A 26,792-nucleotide genomic window follows, 5' to 3' on the forward strand; every position below is an offset into this window, starting at 1 on the left:
ATGAACCTGCCACACTTACTATAAATATCAAAGATATTATAAATTCACTCTCTATATTGTTTCTTCATGTTTTACTGGCTTTTATCCAAAAAACAAATGCTTTCCTTCCAGGAACAAAACCATCCCTATGCCATATGCACAATTTCTCTACAAATAGGGCTATTCTTTGAAATTCTGAATTTATTTGGTTAAGAAAAGCAACTACATATTTTCTTCCTTTTACTACTATACTAAATTATTCACTCCTGCTGAAACTAATTTAAATGAATTTACAAAGTCATATAATGTAGGTCTTTTGTTCTTTTCGTACAGGGTAGAAAGAACAAAGGAAAAAAGATCTGAAGAGATTTCTGGCTCATTGTAACATGCAGGTCCTTTAAAGACCATTCATACCTTGACAGAAAGGAACGGGAGACTGTAGAAATATCCTGTTATACCATGTCTTTGTGTGAAGTCTGTAGGGAATTAGGCAGATTTTGGAAACTAACTGACAAATGTAAATACCACAAGACTGAAGAGACATTTAGATATAAATAGATTAGACAATGAGAGTCAATAATAGTCTTAATATTTCTAACAATGCCAATTGCAATGATTCCACCCAGGAGCCAAGTTAGTCTAATTACTTCTTGTCGGATTTATTTTTTAATGGGGGCAAGAGGAAAAAAGAAAATCTTCCACAGACTAATCAAGGGTAGAGAGCAGTTAGGGTGACACGGCTTTAGTCACTATCTTTGTAGCTCAGAAAATTATTTCCATGGTATTAGATTTCCATTCACATGCAGTCTCCAGGATGGTACAGTAAAAATATCATAAACAATCAGCTCATCCACATTTGAAAGATGAGAGTGTGGAACGAGAGTAAAATGACACTGCCAACACCTCAGAAACTACAGATATTTTCTCTTCCGGTTCCTTTCTCCCCACTTCCTGCTTCAAAAAGGCAGGGGTTTGAGTTCAAGCTCAGATACATACTATGTACTTAGCTCAGTGAGCTTTGAGAAATCACTTCACCTTTTTGTGCCTCCATTTCATCCATAAAATGAGTTTAATGATAACTGCCTTTTCCCACAGGACTGTTCTGAGGAACTAGGTTATGTACGTGAAAACACTACATAAAATTTATAGGGCTTCCCTGGTGGCGCAGTGGTTGAGAGTCCGCCTGCCGATGCGGGGGACACGGGTTCGTGCCCCGGTCCGGGAAGATCCCATGTGCTGCGGAGCGGCTGGGGCCGTGAGCCATGGCCGCTGAGCCTGTGTGTCCGGAGCCTGTGCTCCGCGGCGGGAGAGGCCACAACAGTGAGAGGCCCGAGTACCGCAAAAAAACAAAACAAAGCAAAACAAACAAACAAGAAAACAAAAACCTTATAAATAGCGTAAACTGTGAAGCACCGGATATATAATGATAAATAAACATCAGATTATCCTCTTTCGGTTATTCTCTTTTCCTCCTCCTGATAATAACTGGTCTTAATATGGAGATGAACTATATTTTTTACACAAGTCCCCAGTTCTTAATTTTTTTTTAAAAAAAGGTGACTGAATGTGGCATACTTAAGAAAAGAAAAGAAAAAGACAAGTTGCTACAAATGCCTTACTTTCTGTAGTTACTGATCCTCAATAGAAAAAAAATGTTCCTAATTTCCTGATTGAGAGATAATCTTGCCAACTGTGATAATCTGGTTACCTACCACCCTACTAACATGATTCTTATGGTAGCTCATTGATCCAATTAAGCCTCACTTATCTATCCCAGGTAAATTTTAATGCTTAAATAAACTTTTCTTGACTACTTTTCATGGAAATCTTGAATTAATAAAGAGGAAACAGGGGTCACTTTTATGGACAGTTATTGTACTCTGCAGTACTATAGTGATGTTCCAGACATCATAAAGTGTGTGTGACTTAACTTCATGACTTTTTACTAAATGCCCTGCCTACTAAAACTGCAAAACTGTCCTATATCTTTTTTTTTTTTTTTTTTGCGGTACGCAGGCCTCTCACTGTTGTGGCCTCTCCCGTTGCGGAGGACAGGCTCCGGACACGCAGGCTCAGCAGCCATGGCTCACGGGCCCAGCCACTCCGCAGCATGTGGGATCTTCCCGGACCGGGGCACGAACCCGTGTCCCCCGCATCGGCAGGCGGACTCCCAACCACTGCGCCACCAGGGAAGCCCTGTCCTATATCTTTATATTATATCCTTAGCATGGAATAACAGTACCTTCAAGAGCTACTAAGGTAACCTAGATATTAATAATGACAATAGTATTATTAATCAGACAATAGCACTTACTGTTTGCCAGGTGAGTTTGATGCAATTTAATTCTATTAATTCATTTAATCCCAACTAAATCCTTTTGAGGTAGGCACTATTATTATTCCCACTTTACAGATGAAATAGCTGAGGCACAGAGAGGTTAAGTATCTTATCCAGGGTCACAAAGCTAGCAAACAGCAGAGCCAGGATTCATTATCCAGGCAGCTATGCCCTACAGTTCAGACTGCTAATTACCATGGAGGCTATACAATCCAGAAATTGAAGTAATGGTGGAAGTATTGGTGGAAGCTATTTCAGAACCTCAACATGAAACCCAAGTTTGGGATTCAGGGGCACAAGAACCTCAGCCTCAAAGGGTGTGAAAACCCTATGCTCCTTGAAAGATACAGGTTATAGAGAAGCCTAGAAATGGATATTTGAAGCCAAAGGGAAGAATAGGAACTGAGTCAAGGATGGGGTGGCCCTCAAGTGGATGTGTGGGGTCAGAGAAGGGGGAGGAATCAAAGATGCCTCTGGGGTTTCTGGTTTGGGATGTTTGCAAAGGGATAATGATGCTCTAGGCAGGGGTGGATAGAGCCCCTAGCCAAAATGACCAGATGTAAGATTTGCAAACTTTTCCCCATTTCATACGTTGCCTTTTCTCTCTATTGTATCCTTTGATGCACAAAAATCTTTAAGTTTGATGTAGTCCCATGTGTTTGTTTTTGCCTCTGTTGGCTGCGATTTTGGTATCATCTCTCTCTTATTTCTTACAACCGCATGTGAATCTACAATTATCTCAAAATAAAAAGTGTACTTAAAAAATAGAAAAATAATACTATTAACAGTCTAAGTGAAGATTAGCTAGTTTGATCCTTCACTTTTTAGTTGTGAAAACTTGAGATCATAAAGGTACATTTAAGAAAACAGGGTAAATAAATCCACAAAATACAGGTACTTTTTTATTGGCAGTCTTATTAATCTCAAAGACATAACATATATTCTATATGTGAAAATCACCTGTTAGAAGATATTTTTAGATATGACTAAGAAATAAAGTAGGTAGGCTATCTAAAACAATCATTTATGATGACCCACTCTTAACCTTCTTAACTTGCAACATTCAAAAGAATTGCTTTTTCAGGACATTTAATACATATAATATTGATAGCAATAAAAATCTATGCTTTCAATGACTATATTAAAATTTAGTAAAGGTTTGATCCTTTTTGCAAAAATTAAGAAACCTCAGCAACTAAAAATGTTCACAACTTTACAAAGAGAAAGATACCGTGTGGTACTGTATTACTCTAAACAGATGTGGCTCTTTAAATGAGAAAAAAAAATCACACACATTTTCAGTGATGTCTGAGTAACAGCTTCTGGAGTTGTTCCTTTTAGAATCTTGCCATGGAAACCACAGCTTCTACAACTGCAGTTATTGCAGAATTCACTCTTGTATCTGTTTCCTTAACTTGCTACTCTGCCTAAAACACACGCCTCAAGAGCATTCAATATTCTTTTGTGGAGGAACTTAGCGCAAGCCAACAGCCCCACGGAAGCACTATTTTCTGAAGAAAACCATCAGATTCTTGAAGTGTTAACCCCAATCAACTTTGGGGGGTCCAAACTAGTTTACCAAAAGCCAAGTGCACTTAAAACTGGAGAGAAGAGGGGTGACAGCATTGGAGCTTGCAACCCAAAGAGCAGCATAAGAATCACGCCCCCCCCCCCAGGTGAAGAGTCTCTTCTGTTTGATGTAAAAACAACGAAAGGAAAATGAAAAAAACAGAAAACAGGATGCAAATTCTATCCTTCCAAATCAGTTTTTAGACTTTTATATATCCTGATATCCATTACTCTTTGACTACATTTAAAATGCTTAGTTCATTGTCGATTTTTCTTTTTTGTTGTATTTCAAAGATGACTAAATGGCACATACTTGACTTACCTAAAAGAGGGAGTAAAACTGGGTAGTTGTACGGCATCACAAAGAGGTTTACACAAGTTAAAGTCGTACTGGCTTTTAAATAACCAAATGGATATCCAAGTTCATTGTATTTTCCACTGCTAGTGACAAATACCTGAGAAGACGGTGAAGTAATGTACAGTTATGACAATAAGGATTTTATGTAAAACTAAACACAGCAACATTGCACACCGACATCTCTGGCACAATTTAATTGTAATTTAAAAATGGGAATAGTGCTTTCACTATATTTATGTCAAAACATATCATACTAAAGAAGAATGTTCAGATTGCAATTCTTCTGCAAATTGTGTTAAGAAATGAAACCGTACTATGCAATAACGATTCAGAGACCACAGGCTGCATCAACAATACCCAAATATTTACTTGGTTAGCACGATGGAAAATAAGGCTGAAATACCACTAAGTGATACCAGCCATTAAAACAAATTGACTTCTCAAAAGAACAAATGGTGACCAGAGTGGAGACTGTTAGGAAAATGGAACATGCCCCTATGCCTGAAGCATGCAATCACAAAAACAAAGCCCATTTAAAGGATTATGCTAACACTCATGTGTACTACTATTAAGTTTTGCTCTACTTCCCTTTTATGCCCCATTCCCCTACCCATTTGTTCATTTTTCATCCAATAAATATTTATTGAGGAGTCTGTTACAAGCCAGGCATTGCTGATAATTATTTTGATGCAATTATATTGAGCAAGGAGATGCTTTGGTTCAATCTGGAAAGCACTTTCTCTTGTAAATGATCCTGGTGGAGCAAACATTCAATAAAAATGAAAACATTAATCTTTATTCCATATGACTAACATCTTATTCCTTAATGATATTCCTGATTTGATATGTATTATATTGTCAGGTTCCATAGACCTGATATGCTCTTCTGGAGTCCTCTGGCTATCATGTTTTCTTTGTGCTCCATGTTTACTCTTTGGGCCAAATCAGGGCATCAGTATGTACTTTTAGGGACCTAGACCTTTACCTTTCCTAAAGCCCTTCAGCAGGATTATTTAAGACAAAAGTCAAACCCTGATGGTGAACAGAACCCACTTACTTTGCTAATTCTTGGTACCAGCCATATCACCTACCAGTTCACTAAATTCTTGCTATGCTTAGCTGTAGCTACGAATAAACCCTTCCTATGCAATGGATGCCTCCACAAAAAAATGGAGTGTGCTAAAACATGACTCACCTACTAGATTTCATGTCTTAATCTGAACCTTAATAGAAACAGATAATTGTAATAAAACATGTTGGATTTCCTCCAGTTTCCTAAGTGTGTATAATAGAAAAGGGGGAAAATCATTATAAAGGATAAAAAAGTTACGGCCAGCAAGGATCAGACCTGTAATTCCCCCGAAAGGAAAAGCACGGGTTTTTTTTTGCGGTACGCGGGCCTCTCACCGTTGTGGCCTCTCCCGTTGCGGAGCACAGGCTCCGGACGCACAGGCTCAGCGGCCATGGCTCACGGGCCCAGTCGCTCAGCGGCACGTGGGATCTTCCCGGACCGGGGCACGAACCCGTGTCCCCTGCATAGGCAGGCGGATTCTCAACCACTGCGCCACCAGGGAAGCCCCAAAGCACTGTTTTTTGTTCCTTTCTCACTCCCTTTCTGTCTTTACTCCCTCCCTTCCCACCTTCATACCTTCCTTCCTTCCCATAAGCCCCGAGTTTTTCCAAATTTCGTATCACCTGCAAATTCATAGAATTTGGGGGTTCAGAGGGATCATTAGAGACCATCTAGTCTAGAGAAAGTGTCTGATCCCAGACCACATAGCTGGTGGCAGAGCTAGCTAGTCTCCATTATGATTTTGCCAAATTTCCCAGCTCCTGGTTCATCTTATTCTTTTTCACTCCCACTAATTCATCGCATTAAACTACTCTAAACCAAAGTAACGTAAGATGCAAGAGAAAGACATATGGCATATTTGAGGGGTGCAGCAGGGATCTTAAGGATTTCTTAAGTTCCTTTGGAGATTTACAAGGAAGGTGCCATATAGAAAAGAGGGTTTCATTTAGGGAGGAAGTATAATTTATAATTTTATTTGCTTTTATTCCAAAATGTTTTTCAATTCATAAATTCAAGCCTCTGTCTTGATTTTAACTTAGCATTCTATCATCCCTATCTCTACATTTCTAGCACATTTTTGGTGTATTTTATTGAAATATAAACATACGTTCAAAAAAGTGCATGAATTATAAGTATACAGTTCAATGAATGTTCAAAAATGAATGCACGTGTGTCATCAGCACCCAGATCAAGAAATAGAACCTAACCAGAAACCCCCTCGTGTCTTTTTCTGGTCACTACTCTGTACCCCCAAGAGAAATCACTGTCCCGACCTTTAACAGAGTCAGGCAGTCTTACCTCTTTTTGAACTATATAAAGTCGAATCATATGATATGTGATCTTTTATGTCTGGCTTCTTTCGCTCAATATTATATTTATGAGATCATTCTGTTTCTTGCACTTTTCCATCCTTGCTTTATGCCTGTTCCTTTTTTTTCTACCCAGTTTTAGCATCTTTGGAGAATTCAAGTAGCTTAAAGGCAACTAGTAGCCATGATTTCGCATTTTAGGATGAAACAGATGGCAGTCTGAAAGTGTTTTTTGCGTAAGTAGAACCTAACAATTACTGATTGCTATACGGTGCTGTAGTTTAGAAACAGAACAAATATCCTTACAGTGTAGGGCTTCCTTATTATATTCAACTAAAAAGGCTGTGACTGCCACGCCCGGATTTTCACAAATTAAAATCCAAAGGTGAGTCTACTAACAAATCAGCAAGCCCTTCCGGCTGAAGTATAACCCTTGGAAGAGCCAGTGTATGTACACTTGCCTGTGCATTTGCTTCATCCAAGGAAAATCCACACTACACTCACCAATGTGGTTTGTACTACAGGAAGAAGGGTTTGATTACATTACACAAATACATAAAGTAGTTTCAGGCTTATTTATTTATTTATTTTTTGGTCAAAAATATCTTGTACTGGGAATTCCCTGGCGGTCCAGTGGCTAGGGCTCCGCACTTCCACTGCAGGGGGTACGGGTTCAATCCCTGGTCAGGAAACTAAGATTCTGCATCCCAATTTTAAAAATTAAATTTTTAAATATTTTTTTTAATTAAGAAAAAAATCTTGTACTTCCAATCTGTCAAGTTCACAATAAGGACTGAGAACATTGCTTCAGCTGAAGAATCCATAGCTGAATAGAATTACATCATTTAGGTTAGGGATTCTTTTTTTAAAATTTATTTATTTTCCTTATGTTTTTTGGCTGCGTTGGGTCTTAGTTGTGGCACACGGGATCTTTGTTGAGGCATGAGGGATCTTTTTGTTACGGTGCACAGGCTTCTCTCTAGTTGTGGCATACAGGCTCCAGGGCACATGGGTTCTGTAGTTTGCGGCACGCGGGCTCTCTCATTGAGGCACACGAGCTCACTAGTTGTGGCTCACGGGCTTAGCTGCCCCACGGCATGTGGGATCTTAGTTCCCCGACCAGGGATTGAACCCGCGTCCCCTGCATTGGAAGGCAGATTCTTTACCACTGGACCACCAGGGAAATACCTAGGTAAGGGATTCTTAACCTGGGGTCCCTGGATAGGCTTTCGGGGAGTCTTCCAAATCCTCAAATACATAGGTTTCATCAGATCATACTTCCTTAAATGGCAGTGTACGGTAGGCTAGTGATTCATATCAGTCTGAAATTATTTGCTTGGCCTTCTTGCTTATTTGACAGCATTTGTGAGAAACATTATCAACAGACTCAGCTCGACTATTCCCAGATTAACCTTTGAAACTTCTTAAAACAATTCAAAGATCTCAGAGTGGTTCCAGACATTTGGCTGACAACAAAGGATAAGTACCTGCCAGCAGGTATGGGGAGACTTTCGTTCCAGGATGTACTGAGTTAAGGGTGAAGGTTCAAGTTCATATTTGTCAAAGGGAAGTTTGTCTATTACCATTGGCTCACAATCTACACAGGAGAACCTCACAACAGGATGAGATGTTCGTGGAGGCTAAAAAACAAGAGGGGAAAATATAATCCGTTATCAAGAGAGTTTACATTTCTGATAATTCTGCAACCCTTTTATGTTTTGTTAAACCATCGCTGAGATACAGACTACTGTTTTGAGAAAGATGAATTGAGAAAGGTAAATTATAACACTCATAACTACAGTTTCAGGGAAGTAAAAAATAAAACTGCTTTGAATATTAAGAACTCTGAAATTCAGATCCACTTTTGCAACCTCCAAGGACTACCTGCCCTTCACTCCTTTGTACCATGAGGTTTCAGACAGGCCAGACACCGCTAGGAAAGAAGAAATCCATGAAGTTTCCTAATGCGGTAATGACAGAGTTGGAGCCACTAACAAGCAAGGTGAACAACTGTAAAGGCATGGAAAAGGCAAGATAGAGACTGAAAAGGAGCCCGTCACAACTCCAGAGCCTGGTTGAAATTTTCTTTGCAGCTGAATTTTTATAACATTTCTCACACCCACACACTTCCTTGAACAGCTAGAGCTGGGGATGCTTTTGGCTGGGCTGAAAGGCCCGTGTACCTGGGGTACCAGAGCAGATTGATGGAGCAGCCATGTTATTAATGGCTTTAGCTTGTGGAGATGGAGAGCACCAGAGAGAGAAATGGTGGCAGCAAGGGCGAATGGAGAGAAAAAGATTTAGGACAAGTTCCAGGGTCAAGAGTGAGATGTAGCTCTACCTACTCTTGCTGAGAGATCTGTAAGGCTGATGTGAATACGACAAAACACCTGTTTCCTTCATAAAAGGGAAAAACATGCTCATTTGGCTTTATGATTTACAAACCTACAAGATGTTTTGGAAGCTGAGAAAAATAGCCTTCCAATGTGCTTTTAAAGCTGAAGCTACGAGCTATGTGTGAGTTTCCTAAAATTCCTTCTTTCTGGTTTTTAAAAAGTTTTTTATTTTAATCAAACTTGCAAAATATATCTGGCTTATTAGATTTAAATCAATGAAAAAACATGAGTGGGGACTTCCCTGGTGGCATAGTCGTTAAGAATCTGCCTGCCAGTGCAGGCGACATGGGTTCGAGTCCTGGTCCGGGAAGATCCCACATGCTGCGGAGCAACTAAGTCCGTGCACCACAACTACTGAGCCTGCACTCTAGAGCCCGCGAGCCACAACTACTGAGCCCACGTGCCACAACTACTGAGCCTGCGCACCTAGAGCCCGTGCTCCGCAACAAGAGAAGCCACCGCAATGAGAAGGCCACGCACCACAATGAAGAGTAGCCCCCGCTCACTGCAACTAGAGAAAGCCCGCGTGCAGCAACGAAGACCCAACGTAGCCAAAAATAAAATGAATTAATTTTAAAAAATAGAACTTCATAAAAAAAAAGACATGAGTGAAACCCTGTCACCAGCAATAATGAAGCAAATTTGTAACGAAAACATTCAGTCTGGGGTTTGAAGGGGCTGAGAGTAACTGGGCCCTGAGGTTTGACAAGCGTGCCACCTTGGTGCCCCAAGGGACAGGATTAGGAGACAGAGCCTCACCCACGGCAGGGGCTGAAGATGGCTCTTCAGTCGTACATTCAGGCCTTTTGTGGCCACCTTTGAAAAAAATGCAGGAGCCTCAAAATAGCAATCCAGGAGAAACTGCAGTTCATGTCAGAAATGTCTAAAACCTAGATAGACTATAGATTAGCTGAACCAAGAAGGTGCTGGAAGAGCAGTGACCTTTTTGTGCCCCCTCCGTCCCTCAAGGATTACTCTGGCCTTTTTATATTGGCTGCGGGGAGGGAGGACGATGAAAGGGAGAGTGGGTTTCATATGGTTTCCCTTATTACTAGATACCGCGCCTTTCCCCCTCCCAAGCCAATACATGTGGTGCTAGGAGCCACTACAATATCAAACCCTCTTCCACCAAATACAGTGAACAAAAAGATAAACCCTTGCTTAGAGATCATTTAAAAAATATTGCTTAATTACCCATTGTTGAAAGGTGCATTGCCAAGGAACTCAAGTCCACTGATTACAAAAACCTGAGAAGTAGGCCCACAAAGTCCCACTACATGTCTAATGGCTCCCTCGGAGGAAGTAGAATTACCTCTGCTTTGAATATGTTTCTAGAACCTATACAAGGTGCAAACTAAGTTCTAATTTCCAGGGGATGTACATGAAAACCAATGCCTGCCCTTTTTAGAGATTGTGTTTACCATGTAAATCAAGTCAGCGGCTCTGGCCCTGAAATAAAAACCAAGTCACAGATTGCAACACCATCAAAAATAACAATATTTTAACATCTGAAGAGGGCAGGTCAAGTGGCAAAGGCAACTGAAAGAAAGAATGCCAGAACAGAAAGGAGGTCCTCTCTTGCTTTTAGGTACAAGCTAGACTTTCCAGTAAGAAATAGAAAGCACAACTTAAAAGCTTCCAAGCTATTTTAAAAGGTTCTCTGCAATCAACTAATTGAAAATCCAGAATGATGTTTACCTTTTTGTTTTATGACACTTACTAGTGAAGGTAAATTCTGATCTGGCCAAAAAGATTCTGGAATTGGCCAATGTCCAACAGGAACACCAGTCTTAGAGTTAGGTCGCACATAAATGAGCTTATGACAGCTATGCCATGGTTGAGCAGCAAATGAATTGCTTGGCCTGGATGAATCCATAAGTCCATCTAAAAGTTAAACAAAAGACAGACTAAGGCATGAATTTCCTTTCACAGCCTCTGATCTTCTTGTACAGATTTTTCAGTTAAAAGCAAAGTACAAAACAAAACCAAAACAGTGATTCATGAAAGATGGAAGTAAAAAGTGACTCTACTAGGATTTCTGAATGTTCTCTCTAGCAACTCTTTTCATCATCTAATCCATCCCCTCTAATCCAACATCCTGCCCCCCCAATTCCTTAATTACAACCAAAATATGTAGCTATACGGAAAACTGTTACAAAGTTAGTTTTAAATTTTCTGAGATTTGGACGCATAAATTAAACACACTAAACCACAACAGTTATTTTTCCAAATTAGGCAAATGAAATTTTTCATTCCCTGGTATAGTTTTACATTTTTGAATCTGACAAAATAGGTCATAAATCCTATTTAGATTTTCTATTTCCAACAGATGAAAAAAAGTATTCTTTACTAAACAGTTAGACCCAATGACCACAAAGGCAAATTCACCAAAAGGTAGAAGGAATGCTGATAACACAATCTATGTATATAGTTGGGGAGGGAACACAAAGCAAATGCATCACGTTTACGTGGACTAATTCATTATAGTTTGCCCATCCCATCATTAAAATCCCATGGAAACTGGGCATCGTATAATGCTGAATAATATATCCTGAATGCATTTTAATTATTTGAACTAGCATATTTCATGTGCCCCCGGGAAACAGGGCAAGACAGAGCTACATAACCTTTAATGGGATGATTTATTAGTCTAAATTATATTTGTAAAAGATATGTGTTAGTGATTTGAGTCTCATTTTTTTCTTCAATATCATTTGATTTACTTAAGCATTACTTTAAACAAGTAATTACTTTAGAGCAGGGGATTTACTGCGGCCCATGGAGCTCTAGAGAATACATGTAGTGCTTCAGGGGACCAAGACACCCCCTCTAAAGTTGAGATCACAATTCTGGGGATGTGCATTTTTCTGAGGAGAAAGTTCTTAGCTTTCATCAGAATCTCAAAGGTTAAGAACCCTGGACAAAGGGGAAATGGAGCAAGAAAGAATGTCTGAGCTATTTACGTGACACCATCTAATTGGTTTTCAGTAGGAAAGTTCCCCGTTCACATGAAGGTAATGAACACAAAATTATAGACCTGAGTGGTCAATCGTTACCAATATAACATGTCCTTCCTTTACAACTAATTTAATTACTTTAAAATGGGCTGTGAAGCCTCAGTCTTCTACAGCAGGTGTTTTGTTGTTGTTTTTTTGGTTTTGTTTTTTTTGTGTTTTTTTTTTTATTTGGCCACGTGGCATGTGGGATCTAAGCTCCCTGACCAGGGATAGAACCTGAGCCCTTGGCAGTGAAAGCCCGGAGTCTTAACCACTGAACTGCCAGGGAAGTCCCTACAGCAGGTGTTTTTAAATTGGAGTCCAAGAACCCCTGAAATGAAACACAAAATTATGTGTGTATGTGTTGCCCATGTCCATTTTCCTGGGGAGAGGGGTCTCTATTTTTTCTAATAGCTTCTCAAAGGGTTCTGGGGACTAAATAGCAAAAAGGTCAGGAACCACAGGATCCACTGCTTCAGCAAGAAATGTGGGTCTTTCTGCCCCTTTGCACTTACTCCCTTTGCTTCTCCAGGCAGCTACCACTAATTGTGGCCACAGCGATTAAAATGTATGGATCAGATCAGGCAAGCACTGTGGTGATGATGGAGTCTAGGTACACATATGTATGTATGTGTGTGTGTGAACCAACAGGAATGAGGAGAAGCGATGGCCTGGAACAGAGCTCTGAGGAAGCCGTGCAATGGGGTATGATTCCCTTTCCCAATACAAAAGTAGCTCAGCTTTCATATTTTGAGATGTTGAAGTTTCCATAAAATCTCATTTGAAGAGAAAAGGTTCTGCAGTTAAAGAGTGGCCAGGAAAATACTGGTGTAGGATCTTATAGGATATTAGCAGTTCCTGGCTAAACATTCACAGATCTCATCAAGATAGCTTGGCACGTTTGGCGCTCACAAGACCAAAAGCAGATGGCTGGTTAAATGGCACTCTCTAGTCAATCTCCAGATATTTCATGAATAGAGAAGTGAAGAATTCAGCGTCATCCCAAGACTGGGACCTGGAATATGAAATGGGTAGGGAAAAGGGAGAATTTTCTGAGGAATATTTGACATTGAATTAAAGCTAGAATTTGGCTACCTGAAATGTATCCACAGGCAATGAATGAATGGTAGTTGTTTGGATGGATGTTTGTAACCACTTGATTGTGTGTGGCTAGTGAAGACCGCGTCTACTGTGATTAGTTCAATGTTTTCTCAATTTCAGATCACTCTCCTATAATAACACTTTAAGGTTAAAAAAAAAAAAAAGGTTATCTACCGTACCTTCTCCAATAGGAAGTGGATCTGGTCCCGTTTTTTCAAAGTTAATAACTACACCACTCTGAACTTTTTGAACTAAAGATTCTAAACATTGATTCAACATTCTCTGTGTTCTAACACAGTAGGAGCGACCTATACCAGAAGGAAAAACAAATAGTACAAGTTTGATCAAATAAAACACTACTTAACTATACAAGCATCTGAAATCCTAAAATACAACTTGAAATAATCAAAAGTACACTGGCAGCAGACATCACACTAATGATGAGCTTAAGCAGCAGAGTTGAAAGATTCGGAAGGAAAAGAAGTAAAGACTGGATGTGGCATTTAAGAAAAATGGTACTCTGCTGCCCTGAATTTTTCCTTTAGAAATAGTAAATATTGCCAATACCTCCTGTGACTTCACACATCTGTGTAATGGCAGATTCATCAGTTGGTACACTCCCTAGCTGCTCTGGTTCAGTAGAAGCCAATCCAGGCAAACGCAACACCAGGGCAAATAACCTTTGATCCCAACGAAAAGGTTCTTTGGTTAGTTCACTTCCAGGCAGAGGAGAATTCAAAGGCAGATGAAGCTGATAAGGCAAAATTGGAAAAGTTTCATCATAACAACCCATACAAAAATGAATCAGTTCAAGGGTTATGGAGTTCACTTTTCTTTGATGTCCTCAATAAAATGAGGTAATCTTTCAAGGATTACCAAGATGGAACGTTTGCTCAAACTTATTCTTAACTGAAATAGCTGCATGTTCTCTGCCATTTAAATGAAATTTGAAAAAAAAGAAATCTCACCTCTTCTTGAACACCAGCAGTACTTGTTAACTTGTTTCCATCTGTGATGGTAATTAAAATAGATGGTTCTAAAAAAAATGGATTTCTCCCCTAAAATACATTTTAAAAGTATTAGAGCTGTGTAAAGTAATAGCATTGTATTTCAACTTTTACATTTGCCTCCATTGTATTTCAACTTTTACATTTGCCTGCCTCCATTGTATTTCAACTTTTACATTTGCCTCCATTGAATTTCAACTTTTACATTTGCCTCGCCTGTGATCTTTCAAGTGTGTGATAAAATTTGCCTGGATAAATAAGAAGGAAAAGATTAGGGACTGAAGTGGGTGGGAATCAAAATAACAATCCCTGCAGAGGTAACATTCAGAATAAACTGAGGAATTCTTATAATTCAGGAACTCCCCAAACTATAACATCCAAATCCCCCTCTCCCTCTGCTTTCCAAGTAATCATAAAAGAAAGATATTAAAGGGATTATACTGGCAGCATCCTCCATACCCGGGTATCATTCAGAATCCTGACTTATGCTCTGCAACCTGGCCAGTGACTGGTTATTGTGAGCAGAGTTTTTACAGTGGGAAAGTGTAATGATAACATCAGCAAATGCTATTCTGCCTTCCTCTTATACTAGAGCTTTTTCGTTGAATTGAGAGGGACGAGGGACTTAAGGACTCTGAAAGTTTCTCTTCAATTGTCTTGTTCCAATATTCTCAGCAATGTATTCATCCCATGATAGCTGATGATCTGATGTGTAGGCAATTTTAAATATTTTGTGGTCAAGCCACATAAAAGACTCCCCCGAAACGATTTTTGTTAAAGTATGTATTTAAAAGATACATGGACCTCCTTTTGGACGTTATAAAAAAGAGCAGAAAACTTGGTAGCCATGCCCAATTTTAAATTCTTACCCCAAGTCACCAAAATAAATTAGCTGTACTCACTCCAATTATTTTTTACCTGTCCATAGTTGTCTATTCCAGATATCAATCTATTGAGATTTAACAAATCAAATGAGGATCTTAGAGCCTGACCAAGAGTAGTCAGTCCAGAAGCCTGAAGATTTTTTAGTTCACTCATGAATGTTGCGTGATTTTCCTTCCAACCAGCCTGCAAACCAAACATTTACAAAGAAATTCCCAATTATACAATGAACAATATATAAAGTGCAAACAACCACCAAATAGCAAGTATCAAACCTCTAACAAGTTAATAATTCTTTAATCTACTTCTATTCCATATCTCGACTGATCAAGTGGAACACAAGCAGGCCATTAGTTTCAGAAAGATCTGCCAGCCTTAATGATCAAGAGCAAAGATGCAAACAATGCATTCAGTCCATTATCGCTGGAGGGCTTTGGCTCAAGAAGCCTAATTTGCTATTCAGGCTCAATCAAACCTACCAAAACACCTCAGTATTTACCTTAGTTTGACACTGAGGATGAGCACAGAGCATGGGGCAGAGGAAGGAGTAATTTTTTAAATTCATCGTCCTTGATAGAGACAATTAGCTATTGAGTGTCTGATTTACATGAACTTTTCTAACCAAGAGTTTTTTCTCCCAAACAATATTTTCACTTTAAACAAGAGTATAGGTGGAATTATAGGAATGGAGCCACAACTATGTGGAGACAATCCTTCTGGCATCTTTAAACATTCAGAAAGGCGCAATTCTAGAATAGAGGAGAAAGAAAAGAAACAAAAAGTTTTGACAAAGAAGCAGCATCGCCTAGGCACCCCCAGCAGCTATGAACAGCAGCAAAGACCCAAGGTCAACAGCCAACATGCTCTGATTGAATCATTTGTAGAACAGAAGGAAAGGACCACGTTGACTAGTCAGCAATGTGGCTATAAAGACAAAGCAGCACAAAACGCCAAGAAGAGAAGCCAAAAGAAGATGGCAGCTAACAGTAGGTCACAGAGGAATAGGCCAGCAAAGGAGACAGTAGACAGCACAGCCTGGCAACTTTGTGGGACAAACAGGCACCTGAGTCTTGGTAGCCCTGTGGGCAGTAGTGTAATATGCTGAAGGTTCAAGTCATGCCAACCAGACCAGTAGAGCTGGAGGTGGAAAGCTAGCGCAAATAATGCAGAGCTAAACGAAATGACTGAAGTTTCATGTTCAGCTAAAGACCATTATCCACACAACTATAGCAAACACTATCTTTTCTAGTTTCATAGCCTCCTAAAGCAATCTGGGTCAGAGTGACTGAAAGGCAGAAAAGGGGCCCATTGCCTGTACCCTACTATGAAGCATATGCATGACCTTGAGCAAACCTGTGGGCTCTTAGGACCTAAGTTTCATTATCTGAAAATGAAGAGGATTAGATAAACAGGGATACCGTGTAAGGCTGTGCATGTTACAACCCTGGAGAGCCATTCACATTGTGACCCATGAGAATGGAGCCCCCCAGGCTTGAACAGTACGCAACCTCCATAACCATATAAGGTGAAGGTGATAAGATCCTTTCTAGTCCAACAGTCTGGATTCTGTGAAATTAAAAATGTGCTTTTAGGGACTTCCCTGGTGGCGCAGTGGTTAAGAATCCGCCTGCCAAAGCAGGGGACACGGGTTCAAGCCCTGGTCCGGGAAGATCCCACGTGCTGTGGAGCAACTAAGCCCACGAGCCACAACTACTGAAGCCCGCGCGCCTAGAGCCTGTGCTCCACAACAAGAGAAGCCACCGCAATGAGAGGCCTGTGCACTGCAACGAAGAGTAGCCCCCGCTCGCTGCAACTAGAGAAAGCCCGGGTGCAGCAACGAAGACCCAACACAGTCAAAAATAAAATTAATTATTTTTAAATGTGAGTTTTCTCTCTCTCTCTCTCTCTCTGTGTGTGTGTGTGTGTGTGTGTGTGTGTGTGTGTTTCCTAACATATCCTGTAAGTCAAAGGATCTAAAGGTAGAACCTTTCCATGTATTATTCCTTTGGCCAGATTGTACATATGACTTATAGTAGCTGGGAAAAGTAGAGGATGTGAATAATTCCTTGTGACCCAAGGAAAATCTTACTGAACTAGACAAACTAAACTTTAGTTAAAAGGAAGGATTATGATTTGAATTGTCCTAATCAAATACTTAGAAATATCAGCAGGTGATTATAAATCACACTGAATTCAAAACTTAGCTTTCTTATTTGGGGTAGAAGAGAAGGTCTACAGCTGCGGGTGAGGGACAGGGATAGCATCAATTCTTTCCTTTATTTATCCAACAAATTTTTATGGACCAACTATGCTATGCTGGGCAGAATGCTACATGCTGGAGATATCAAGAGGAATTAGCCCTTGAGGAGTTCCTGCCGCAAAGGAATAAGGAATGCAGTTATGGAGACGGAAAGAACAAATGACCAGGGAGTTAGGGAAGGCTTGTCACAGAAGACGGGGCATTTGAAGAAGTCTAATGGCATGAGGAGAAGATCATGGGATCCCCACACTGATGTGAGGAGTGGAGGGGGCAGGGCAAAGGAAGAGAACAGAGTTCATAAAAGGACGGAGCTTCCTGGGGAACCGCAAGTAATTTGATTATCATCACTCTGAGTACGCAGCAGGAGGCAAAGCTGATAAGCTGGGCTCTGACTATAACGTGCTGTGTACATTGTGCTCAGTAGTCTGGATTTTATCTGTTGGCCCTGGGAATGACCTGAGGTTTTTAATTAGGGGCGTGGCATGATCAGATGTGTATTTTAGCAAGATCGTTCTGCTGGGAGTTGGAGAATAAATTGTGGGGTGGAGGGGAAGCTGAAGCTTGAGGCAGGGAAACTGGTTTGGAGAATGTTGCAATAGCTTATGAGAAGAGTGATGAAAGCCTGAGCGAGGGCAGCGGGGATGGAGAGGAGGCTGCAGATTAAAGAAGTATTTCAGAGGTGGAGTCAGAAGGATTTAGTAGCTAATTAGGGGCAGGGGTGAGGGAGAAAAAGGGTCATACATTAGGTTGAGTTCTCTTGCTTGGGCAAGCCTGTGAATGGTGGGGTCTTTCACCCAGAAGCCACTTTACAAAGTTGACTTTTTTTTTTCCAGAATGGCTTCATTTAGCAATCTAACTTCTACACTGTACACTCAGAGTTACATCTGCAGCGAGTGTTGAACTCCTGAGAGCCACAAGATAGTTCAAGGCATGACTAAAGAAAAATCAGTGAACTACTTGATCTGGTAAAGGGTTGGGATAAGGTTTGAGTACCACCTAAGCAAGCACCCTATAACTCATCTGTGTTTAGAATAATGTGTCCTAATTGTTACTAATCAATCTGTCAGAATGACTGCTCTTTAAAATTTCTTTTCTAATATGAATTGAAAACATTTTACAAATTGTTTCTGCACCTGAATCACTGGCATTCAATTTTAGGTCAATTCCAATCCTTTGCAATGAATTAGACAATACTTGAAATTTGAATGGTATTCCTATCTCAGTACTACACAGTGTATGGGCTACATTTACAACCCAAAGCAATAAACTTCTTGGTAGCAGTTTAGCTCCTTCAAGAGAAGAATTAATGCCCCTAAGTCCAGTCCTCAGAATGCTGAAGGGGAAAAAAGGCCTACAGAGTGATTTAAATATCTAGAGAACCTTATTAATGTGAAAAATTCTTCCAAAAAGATAATTATTAGTTCTAGTGGGAGAAAGTATGTTTATATTCTTCATTCATTGCTTGCAGTTGATTTTTTCATAAATGAATTCAGGACAGCCCGTTGACCTTCTTTCATACAGTCTTTTATTTCAAGTAGCTCCAAAGATATCCTACTCTCATGTCAGTAAAACCTTTACTCCTGATAATAACTTCCATACATTTTTATGGAGATTTACAGCTTACAAAGCATTTTCATACTTCACATTTGCCTAAGACAATCCTATAAAATAGGCATGGTATTACCATCTCTATTTTGTTTTAACAGACCAGGAGGAGGTAAGACTTGAGTATGACTTGTTTGTTGGGGGGATAGTGGATAAGTCAGAGAGGCACAGTCTGGAGTTGCACTATCTGATCCAGTAGCCCCCCAGCCACTGAGAACTTGAAACATGGCTAGTCTGACTTGAGATGTGATATAAATGTAAAATACACATGGGATGTTGAGGACTTAGAACGACAACAAAAAAGAATGAAGATATCTCATTATTTATTTTTCGACTGATTGCATGTTGAAGTGATAATATTTTGAATGCTTTTAGGTAAATAAAGTATATTACTAAAAGTGTCACCTGTGGCTACTAGAAAATTTGAAATGCTGTGTATGGCTGGCATTATATATCTATTGGACAGAGATCATCTAGAGGGAACTGAAGGTCAGGCAGGAGAACTTGGCCTTGCTTCAGCATAAAATAGGCTCATTACAGCTTCCAAGGCTGGGGGAAACAGGATCAAACAGTGTCTCAGGAAGGTCAGTCTGGCAGTGAATTATAGGATAGACTGGAGAAGAAGCTGTAGTCAGGAACAATAAGCTAGGAGGTTAGAATAGGCATCTAGGCCTGAGGAAGGGGTTAATTGAGAAACATTTTGAACCACCAAGATAGGACTTGGTGACAGACAGACCATAGGCCTAAATGAGACAGAGTAACAGATGATTACAAGACTTCGAACCTGAGACAACTGAAGAATAGAGGTTTAGGACAAAGGAATAACCTGGGGTGAATGAAATCCTAAACTAAGAGTTTACTGTCTTCACAGGTCAAGTTTTTAAAGTCTCCCAGAAGTAAAATGAGAATAATGATGATGATGATAAATAATAATCATAGGTAATGTTAATCAGTGCCTATGTGTCAGGAACTCACTTATGCTAAGCAGAGCATTTTATACCTATCCTTCTCATCTGAGCCTCATAACCACCCCATGAAGTAGGTGCTATTATTATATCCATTTTATAGATTAGCACACTGAGGCTCAGAGAGGATAAACAACTTGTCCAGGTCAAAACAACTAATAAATGACACAGCCAGGATTTGAACCCAGGTAGCCTAACTTTAGAACCCACCAATGTAAACCACTATACTAGAGGTTCTTCTACCTATTCTACATATTCACCTCATAGACATGTCTTGTTATACTAGCTTAAAGGTTCATAAGTTTAATGGAATTTCCAAATTTCATTAGTTTAAGTCTACTTTCCCTGATGTCAGAACGCAGACCAGTTGGGTGTGGGGAGCAGTGAATTAGGACTTGGAAGACCCTGGTCTAATCCTGGCTGTAACTAACAGTCAAAACAAGTGGTCCAGAGTAAGTCGTTTCCCCTTACTGGGGCTGTTTCCTCACCTAAGCAATGAAAAAACTGAAAACCAACTCTAAGGTCCCTTCCAGTTTTCATATCCTATCATTCCATACCTTGTATCCATCCTTTATATAAATCTGACTAACAGAAAGAAAATGCCTCATATCTTAATAAATATGCTAATTCAGGTCTGGTTTAAATTTGTATAGCCAACTAAAGACATCTTTGAATATCAGCAGGAAGAGTATGGGCCTTTCAGTCTGTCAATGACTTGGGTTCTCCCCGCAGCTCTACGGACTAGCCCACTAGCCTTTTATTCCCTACTCATATCACCACAAAAAGGAGAGAGTCTGTACTCCTTTCCTCAGAAGGGCAAAGCCTAAAAGAAATATTTTCTACTACCCTCTGCACCCCTATTTCCATGTCCTTATCTGGTGTGTTCTCTGCCATATGGTGCTTAAAGGGTAGGTTTTGCCCCTATGACAGAACTATAGTGGAGGTCTGTCAACATGTGAACTATTTGGAAGCTTTTTATGAACACACATCTAAGTTATACCCTCCAGTCTAGCTTTCCTCAGGAATAACGCTGTTATTTAGAATTCTGGCGGGCTCCTGTGTCTTATTTCTCCATTGGTTTCAATGGAGGAGGGAAAGGTAGGGGTGTTATTTAATGGCTCCCCCAAACCTCAGCACCCGAACACTTGTCCTTCCTGAACTTCATTCCATTTCGGCAGGACCATTTCTCTGATTCATTGATTTTTATTTTATTTTTATTTTTTAAAATGAAGAACTCTTTCCTCCAAGGAAATCTTGCCAGGAAGTATAAACAAGTAAAAGAGATAAAAACAGATCAACTGTCCTTGAAGAGGATGTGGCAGTGGTGTTACAGCCCTTTCTGTAAACGCCTGCTCTATCTCTGAAGGTCACTTGCAATCCTTTTCCAAAATATAAATGATCGTGTTAGACTCAGTATATAGTGCAGATTTAATGAACACGGTATTAACTTCTCCATCCAAGGTAACTGAAAAACATTTTTTTAGGGCAGCTGCGTCTAGCTTTCCACAGAAGAAGCGCCCCTTAAAAGACCATATAGATGGAATATGTATAAATAAAAAAACAGTTGAATAGTTAAAATTCTCTAGGGTGACAGCTCCTGAAAGAGAATGGCAGTGAATCTTTTCAAATAGCAAAAATAATCCTTCTCTATTACAGACTGTCACAAGCCAGGCTCTCTCACATGCAGCGAGAGAACCTCTCACTGGAAGGGCATCACTTGCTCTGTCCCTCTGACTGGGTGCTGAGCCACTGCACTAACCCATTTTGAGCACATGCACCCGAAAGCCTCTTTGGACCCTACCCTGAGGAGCAGTTCAATTCAATCCAAGGCTTCCTAGCTTGTTAGCAAGCCCTTCACAATGAATAAAAAGCCTCGCTGGATTCCAGAGAGAAAATACATGTTGTTTCCCTCTCCTTGACAAGACTTTTTAACTTCTATTAAAGGAAATGAAATCAGCCTGGTAATATTTGCCCTTCATAAACTCATATAGAGGGCTATCCCGAACCTTGGGCTCTTCTAGGTGGTTACAAACAAGATGATTAACGGATTTAAGTATTTTCCCAGATGTTGCAAGTTAAAGCCAAAGAGTCTAAATTTAGCAGGGCCATCATTTCTCTTGTTGAAAGATAAACTATTTTCCTTTTTCCATCTGCTCTCCAGAAGTTGGGGAGAAACTTGCTCTGCAACAACACAGACAATTTGAATAAATCAACTTCAATGGCATTTTTCAACTAACTTAACTTTCTTCTCCAATTTAACATTCTATCATCTTTGTCATCACAAACTGTTCTTGTGTTGGTAAAGTGACCAGTGGGACAGGATGACATGAAAAATAAGAAGCCCTGCTTTTCCAATCAACTCTGTCTCCTGAGAAGACAAATGACTTTTCCCTTGGTCTTTGCCCTTAGCTTTACATGGAATATTTGTGCGAGTTAAGTTTTCAACTTCGAGAATTTTCTTCTCACAACTAAAATGGACTCCAATTCTGATACATATAAGATGAGGTTTACTTGCCCTCTTAGGTAAACAGAACACTGTAACAGCTGAAATCACTTTAATATGTTCAAATGTCTTTTTTTTTAGTATTTTATTTTATTTTATTTTATTTTTTTGGTGTGTCTCCATATAAAATGTCTTTTTAAATTGTGTTTACAGCTAGAGCACCTATAAAGGAGGTTGTTAAAACTGTGAAATACACATTAGGAAGATGCTATATCATTGAAAGAATAGGATTGTCTCGCTTCTTGTATCAACTTTGAAAACTCTTCTCGCACTATATTTTCTGACCCTATCTGACACAATATTTTTCCCTTAATACTGTAGCAATTTGGTCTGATTTCACTTTTTTTGTGGTTTTCTCACTTGACTCAAGGTACTGATACAGTTCTAGGTTCAAAGGAGACATTCTATTATTCTGTGTTTTATATGTACTAATACAGCTTTCTCTTGTAAAATTACTTGTTTTAAGACTATCCAGTTCTCAGGACAGGAATAAAGACACAGACGTAGAGAATGGACTAGAGGACACGGGGATGGGGAAGGGCAAACTGGGACAAAGTGAGAGAATGGCATTGACATATATACACTACCAAATATAAAATAGATAGCTAGTGGGAAGCACCCGCATAGCACAGGGAGATCAGCTCCGTGCTTTGTGACCACCTAGAGGGGTGGGATAGGGAGGGTGGGAGGGAGGGAGATGCAAGAGGGAGGAGATATGGGGATATATGTATACATATAGCTGATTCACTTTGTTATAAAGCAGAAACTAACACACCATTGTAAAGCAATTATACTCCAATAAAGATGTTAAAAAAACAACAACAGAATATCCAGTTCTCTTGGATTCCTTTTTGTCAAATTTACTTCCCCAGGGGCACTTCTTAGTGTCCTGAACTTGCTAAGATACTCGAAGCCCATTTTATTTGATTACATCAATTCTCTCCCAGAGAACTCTGAATGTTATCATTCTGTGGTTCAGTCCACCAATTTTCATCCACAAGCTTCAGGAAATACTACCAGTCAAGACCACAAAAAAAGAAATCTAGCTTACTTGAGTCTTCTACTTTTTAAAAAAATTCTTAGAAATTGACCCCCTAATATATTGCAGAAACTTATGTGACAGTCTGTGGCCTGCTGAATTGTTTTTTCAGCAGATGGTTAAAGACTCTCATAACCACATATTTTTAAGTAAACCAGGCAAAGACATGATTCAGTTTGATTCCACCCTCGCAAAGTTCACCATTTTGTGTCTCTTTAGGATACCTAGGATAAGGTGTTTTTTTTTTAGTGGATTAACAATCATCAGGATTAGTCTAAAATATCTGCAAACTTCATTTATGACTTTTCAATTCTTACCCAAGGGAATTAAGATAAAATTATGAAGTAGCACACCTCTCAGAGTTCATGTGAAAGCGTAAGATCAAAAGAAATTTGATCTCACCAGAGGATGCTAACATGTAGAAACCAAATTTTCTCCTCTGTCCAAGAGGCAACTGAACTGTTACTGAAAGGAAAATATCATAGGGCTGCAAAGAATTTACCAAACTCGGTCAGATATAAATGTTAAGTTTCCTCTTTCACTCCCAGTCCATTTCAACTGTAGCTACTGACCAATACTCATTATTAGAAAAAAACAAAAACAAAAATCAACCAAACAAACAAAAAAAAAACGCTATCATGCTGAGCACATGTTCAATTGCTTAGGTTTGGGGTTCTGATAGGAGATATTTTTATGAACACATACACAAGATAAAAATCAACAAAAGTGGTCTTGGAAAATACACAAGGACAGGAGTGAGACTAAGCCACCCAAACATTACAGAAAGAGTTGAAGAGAGGAGAGAGCAGAATGGCCATTCCTTACTTTCTAAAGATCTTACGGCATCTCTTTCCTCCAGACTAATTCTTTTTAAAAAATTCTCTCAAAAACTTTTTATGAGCTGTTTTTTACATTATAAAAGTAACGCACGTTCATTGTTAAAAATCCCAACAGAAATACAAAGTTAGTCTATCTCTTCACCAAATTGTCAGTACCACTATTCAGAGGTAACCATTGCTAGGAATCTGTCCTAAACATTAAACTGTTGGCAGCAAACAGAAATGACTCCAATAAGATGAAGTGGCATTTACCAATAAGATGGAGTGACCAATTTAACCAGTAGGTACGTGATACAGCACTTTAACCACTTACAGAAACTGTTTTCTAAAATTTAAAGCAATTTTGGGACTTCCCTGCAGGTCCAGTGGTTAAGACTCCGCGCTTCCACTTCAGGGGGCGCAGGTTCGATCCCTGGTCGGGGAACTAAGGTTCCGCATGGCATGCGGCGCAGCCAATAAAAAAAAAAAAAAAAAAAAATTAAAGCAATTCTGAAGTCCCCCTGACGTCCCAGCCAGAATTATTCCACTTCCTGCCTTTCAGTTATACAATTCTCTCCTGACTTTTTTCAGAAGGAATAGTGGAAATAATCTAGTCTAATCCCTTCATTTTACAGATAAGAAAACTGCCACCGTAAAAGGTTACGTGACTTGCCCAGGGTCATGTGTCTAATCAGTAGCTACCAGACAGGCTATCCTATGACCACTTTTTCAAATCTAATTTTTATGAAAGTACCTAGGAAGACTTTAAATAGACTTCTAACATATAGCTCAAAAACTTCACTATGAAATGGAATTTACAATGTCTATACCCATGTAAACTTTTAAGAAAAAGGAGCACTTTGCTCCAAACATCTTGCACGTTCTCCTACAAGACATACAACAGGAGGGACCCCCAATTTTCCAATGTCATGGCTGTATTAAAGACTAGATATTCTCCCTGGAATCCCATTATCCACTGTCTAGCTCCCTTCCACAGGGACAAAGGCAAAGAGGGACTGGTTAAATATACGGCAGGGCTTCCCAGCATCTTGAGGCCAATTTAAATAAAAACATCTTGGTCTGGTTCAGGCTAATCAACCGCTAAAGGTCAGAGTCCAGCTCTCTCCCCCTTCCTCCTGCAACTTCTCATCATTATAACAGCATTTAAAGCACCTTCTGTCACATCCTCCCCCTCAAGTCACACCCTTGCTGGCATGCTTTCAGTTCATTTTCTCTCCTCCCCCAGGCCTCAGGTCCCTCTGGCTCTCTCTCTCTCTTCTCCCTTTGGTTAACTGATGGTCTAAGAGTTGGCATCAGGAGTGGGAAGACAAACTCAGGGGGTGGAAGAGAGAGGTCTGGCTGAAGGGCAGGGCTCCCGTGGGGAAATGATGGGAAATACGTTTATACAGACACATGGAGCAGGTCCTAGAGAGCTCAGAATGGCAGACTGAGCAATTTTGACTTGATTCCATAGGCACTGGGGAGTCTCTGAAGGCTTATGAGCGGGGGAGTGATATGATGAAACCACCTTTTTTAGAAAGTTAGCAGTTGGTATGGGTAGAGAGTAGGAATTTGGGAAGCACTTGGAAGACTACATAAGAAGGTTGCTATAGTGGCCAAAGCACAGAAGTCAGGACCTGGACTGAAGTGCTGGCAGCAGAAATTGAGTTGAAGGAACATATGTAAGGGACATTGCAAAGGGACAGGCCTCAGAAGAAGATGGAAGGACAGGATCAAAGCTGAATAACGTCCACTGTGCAATCCTGAGTGACAAAAAGATGGGGAATATAGAAGACGGGATAGTTTTAGAGCCATAAGCAGGTCTGTTTGACATGCTAACTATGAGCTGATGGCAGGAGAGACAGGCAAGTGGAGATGTCCCGTCGTCAGCTAGCGATGCCCAGGTAAGAAGCTGAAGTTGGGGAATAGAAGGAATATTTGAAATCATGAATGAGGTAGGAGGCATTCAGCAAGGGAAAGAATTTGGCAGATAGGGAAAGAATTATCAGAGACAGGGGTGGAGAAACAGAAGGGAGGAGGTGATAAGTTTCTGGAAGGAAGAAGCATTAACAGTTTCAAATATAGGCAAGGACAAAAAGAATAAACATTAGTAAATTAGCCCAAGTAGCTATATAGTAAATCCTAAGACCTTAATAAACTATATTTACTTTCCTCAGTAGTACTACTCCTTACTCACACAAACAAATGTTTTGAGCCTCTTGTTCAATAACATTCAAGTCCAGAGTTTGGTTCTTAGTACTAAGTTTAGTGAACTATTCAACTTAACAGGGCAGGATATAACTAACGAAAGAGCAGGTGCATATGGTTGAAGATACAGGCACATATATATTAAGATAATCACGCACATATGGTTTAAGATACAGAATTCTATTTTTTCTGAGAACATCTGGCACATCTGGCACAAAAGCCTTCATGTAACTTTTCTCTGGTTAAGACCCCAGTGGCTAAGTTGGCAGCACCTCCAATCCTCTGAAATCCATCCCTTACCAACCTAACTAAGCAGGAAGGGGGGAAAAGTTATCTGCCTATGGCAGGGGTGTGGCTTGAGGAGAATGGGAGATCTGGCTGAAATG

At 39.9% G+C, this 26,792-nt stretch overlaps 1 protein-coding gene across 12 annotated transcripts in view; it reads right to left on the bottom strand.

Annotated features, from left to right (window-relative positions):
* Positions 1-26,792, bottom strand: part of LOC113612482 (integrator complex subunit 6-like) — a 51,550-nt gene that overhangs the window by 14,137 nt on the left and 10,621 nt on the right. For 10 of the 12 annotated variants that reach the window (XM_027092403.1, XM_027092407.1, XM_027092406.1 and 7 more), the window contains 7 exons: positions 15,045-15,194; positions 14,088-14,177; positions 13,687-13,870; positions 13,299-13,427; positions 10,743-10,906; positions 8,114-8,266; positions 4,209-4,341 (listed from right to left, as the gene is read on the bottom strand). In XM_027092403.1, the coding sequence (XP_026948204.1) occupies positions 4,209-4,341; positions 8,114-8,266; positions 10,743-10,906; positions 13,299-13,427; positions 13,687-13,870; positions 14,088-14,177; positions 15,045-15,194 (1,003 nt within the window). The remainder of the gene's footprint in view (positions 1-4,208; positions 4,342-8,113; positions 8,267-10,742; positions 10,907-13,298; positions 13,428-13,686; positions 13,871-14,087; positions 14,178-15,044; positions 15,195-26,792) is intronic. The other 2 variants (XM_027092399.1, XM_027092402.1) reach the window with 2 other exon arrangements.

The sequence above is a fragment of the Aethalodelphis obliquidens genome, unplaced genomic scaffold, assembly GCF_003676395.1.
Source record: "Aethalodelphis obliquidens isolate GAN/ISIS:26980383/991018 unplaced genomic scaffold, ASM367639v1 scaffold78, whole genome shotgun sequence".
NCBI classification, from domain to species: domain Eukaryota; kingdom Metazoa; phylum Chordata; class Mammalia; order Artiodactyla; family Delphinidae; genus Aethalodelphis; species Aethalodelphis obliquidens.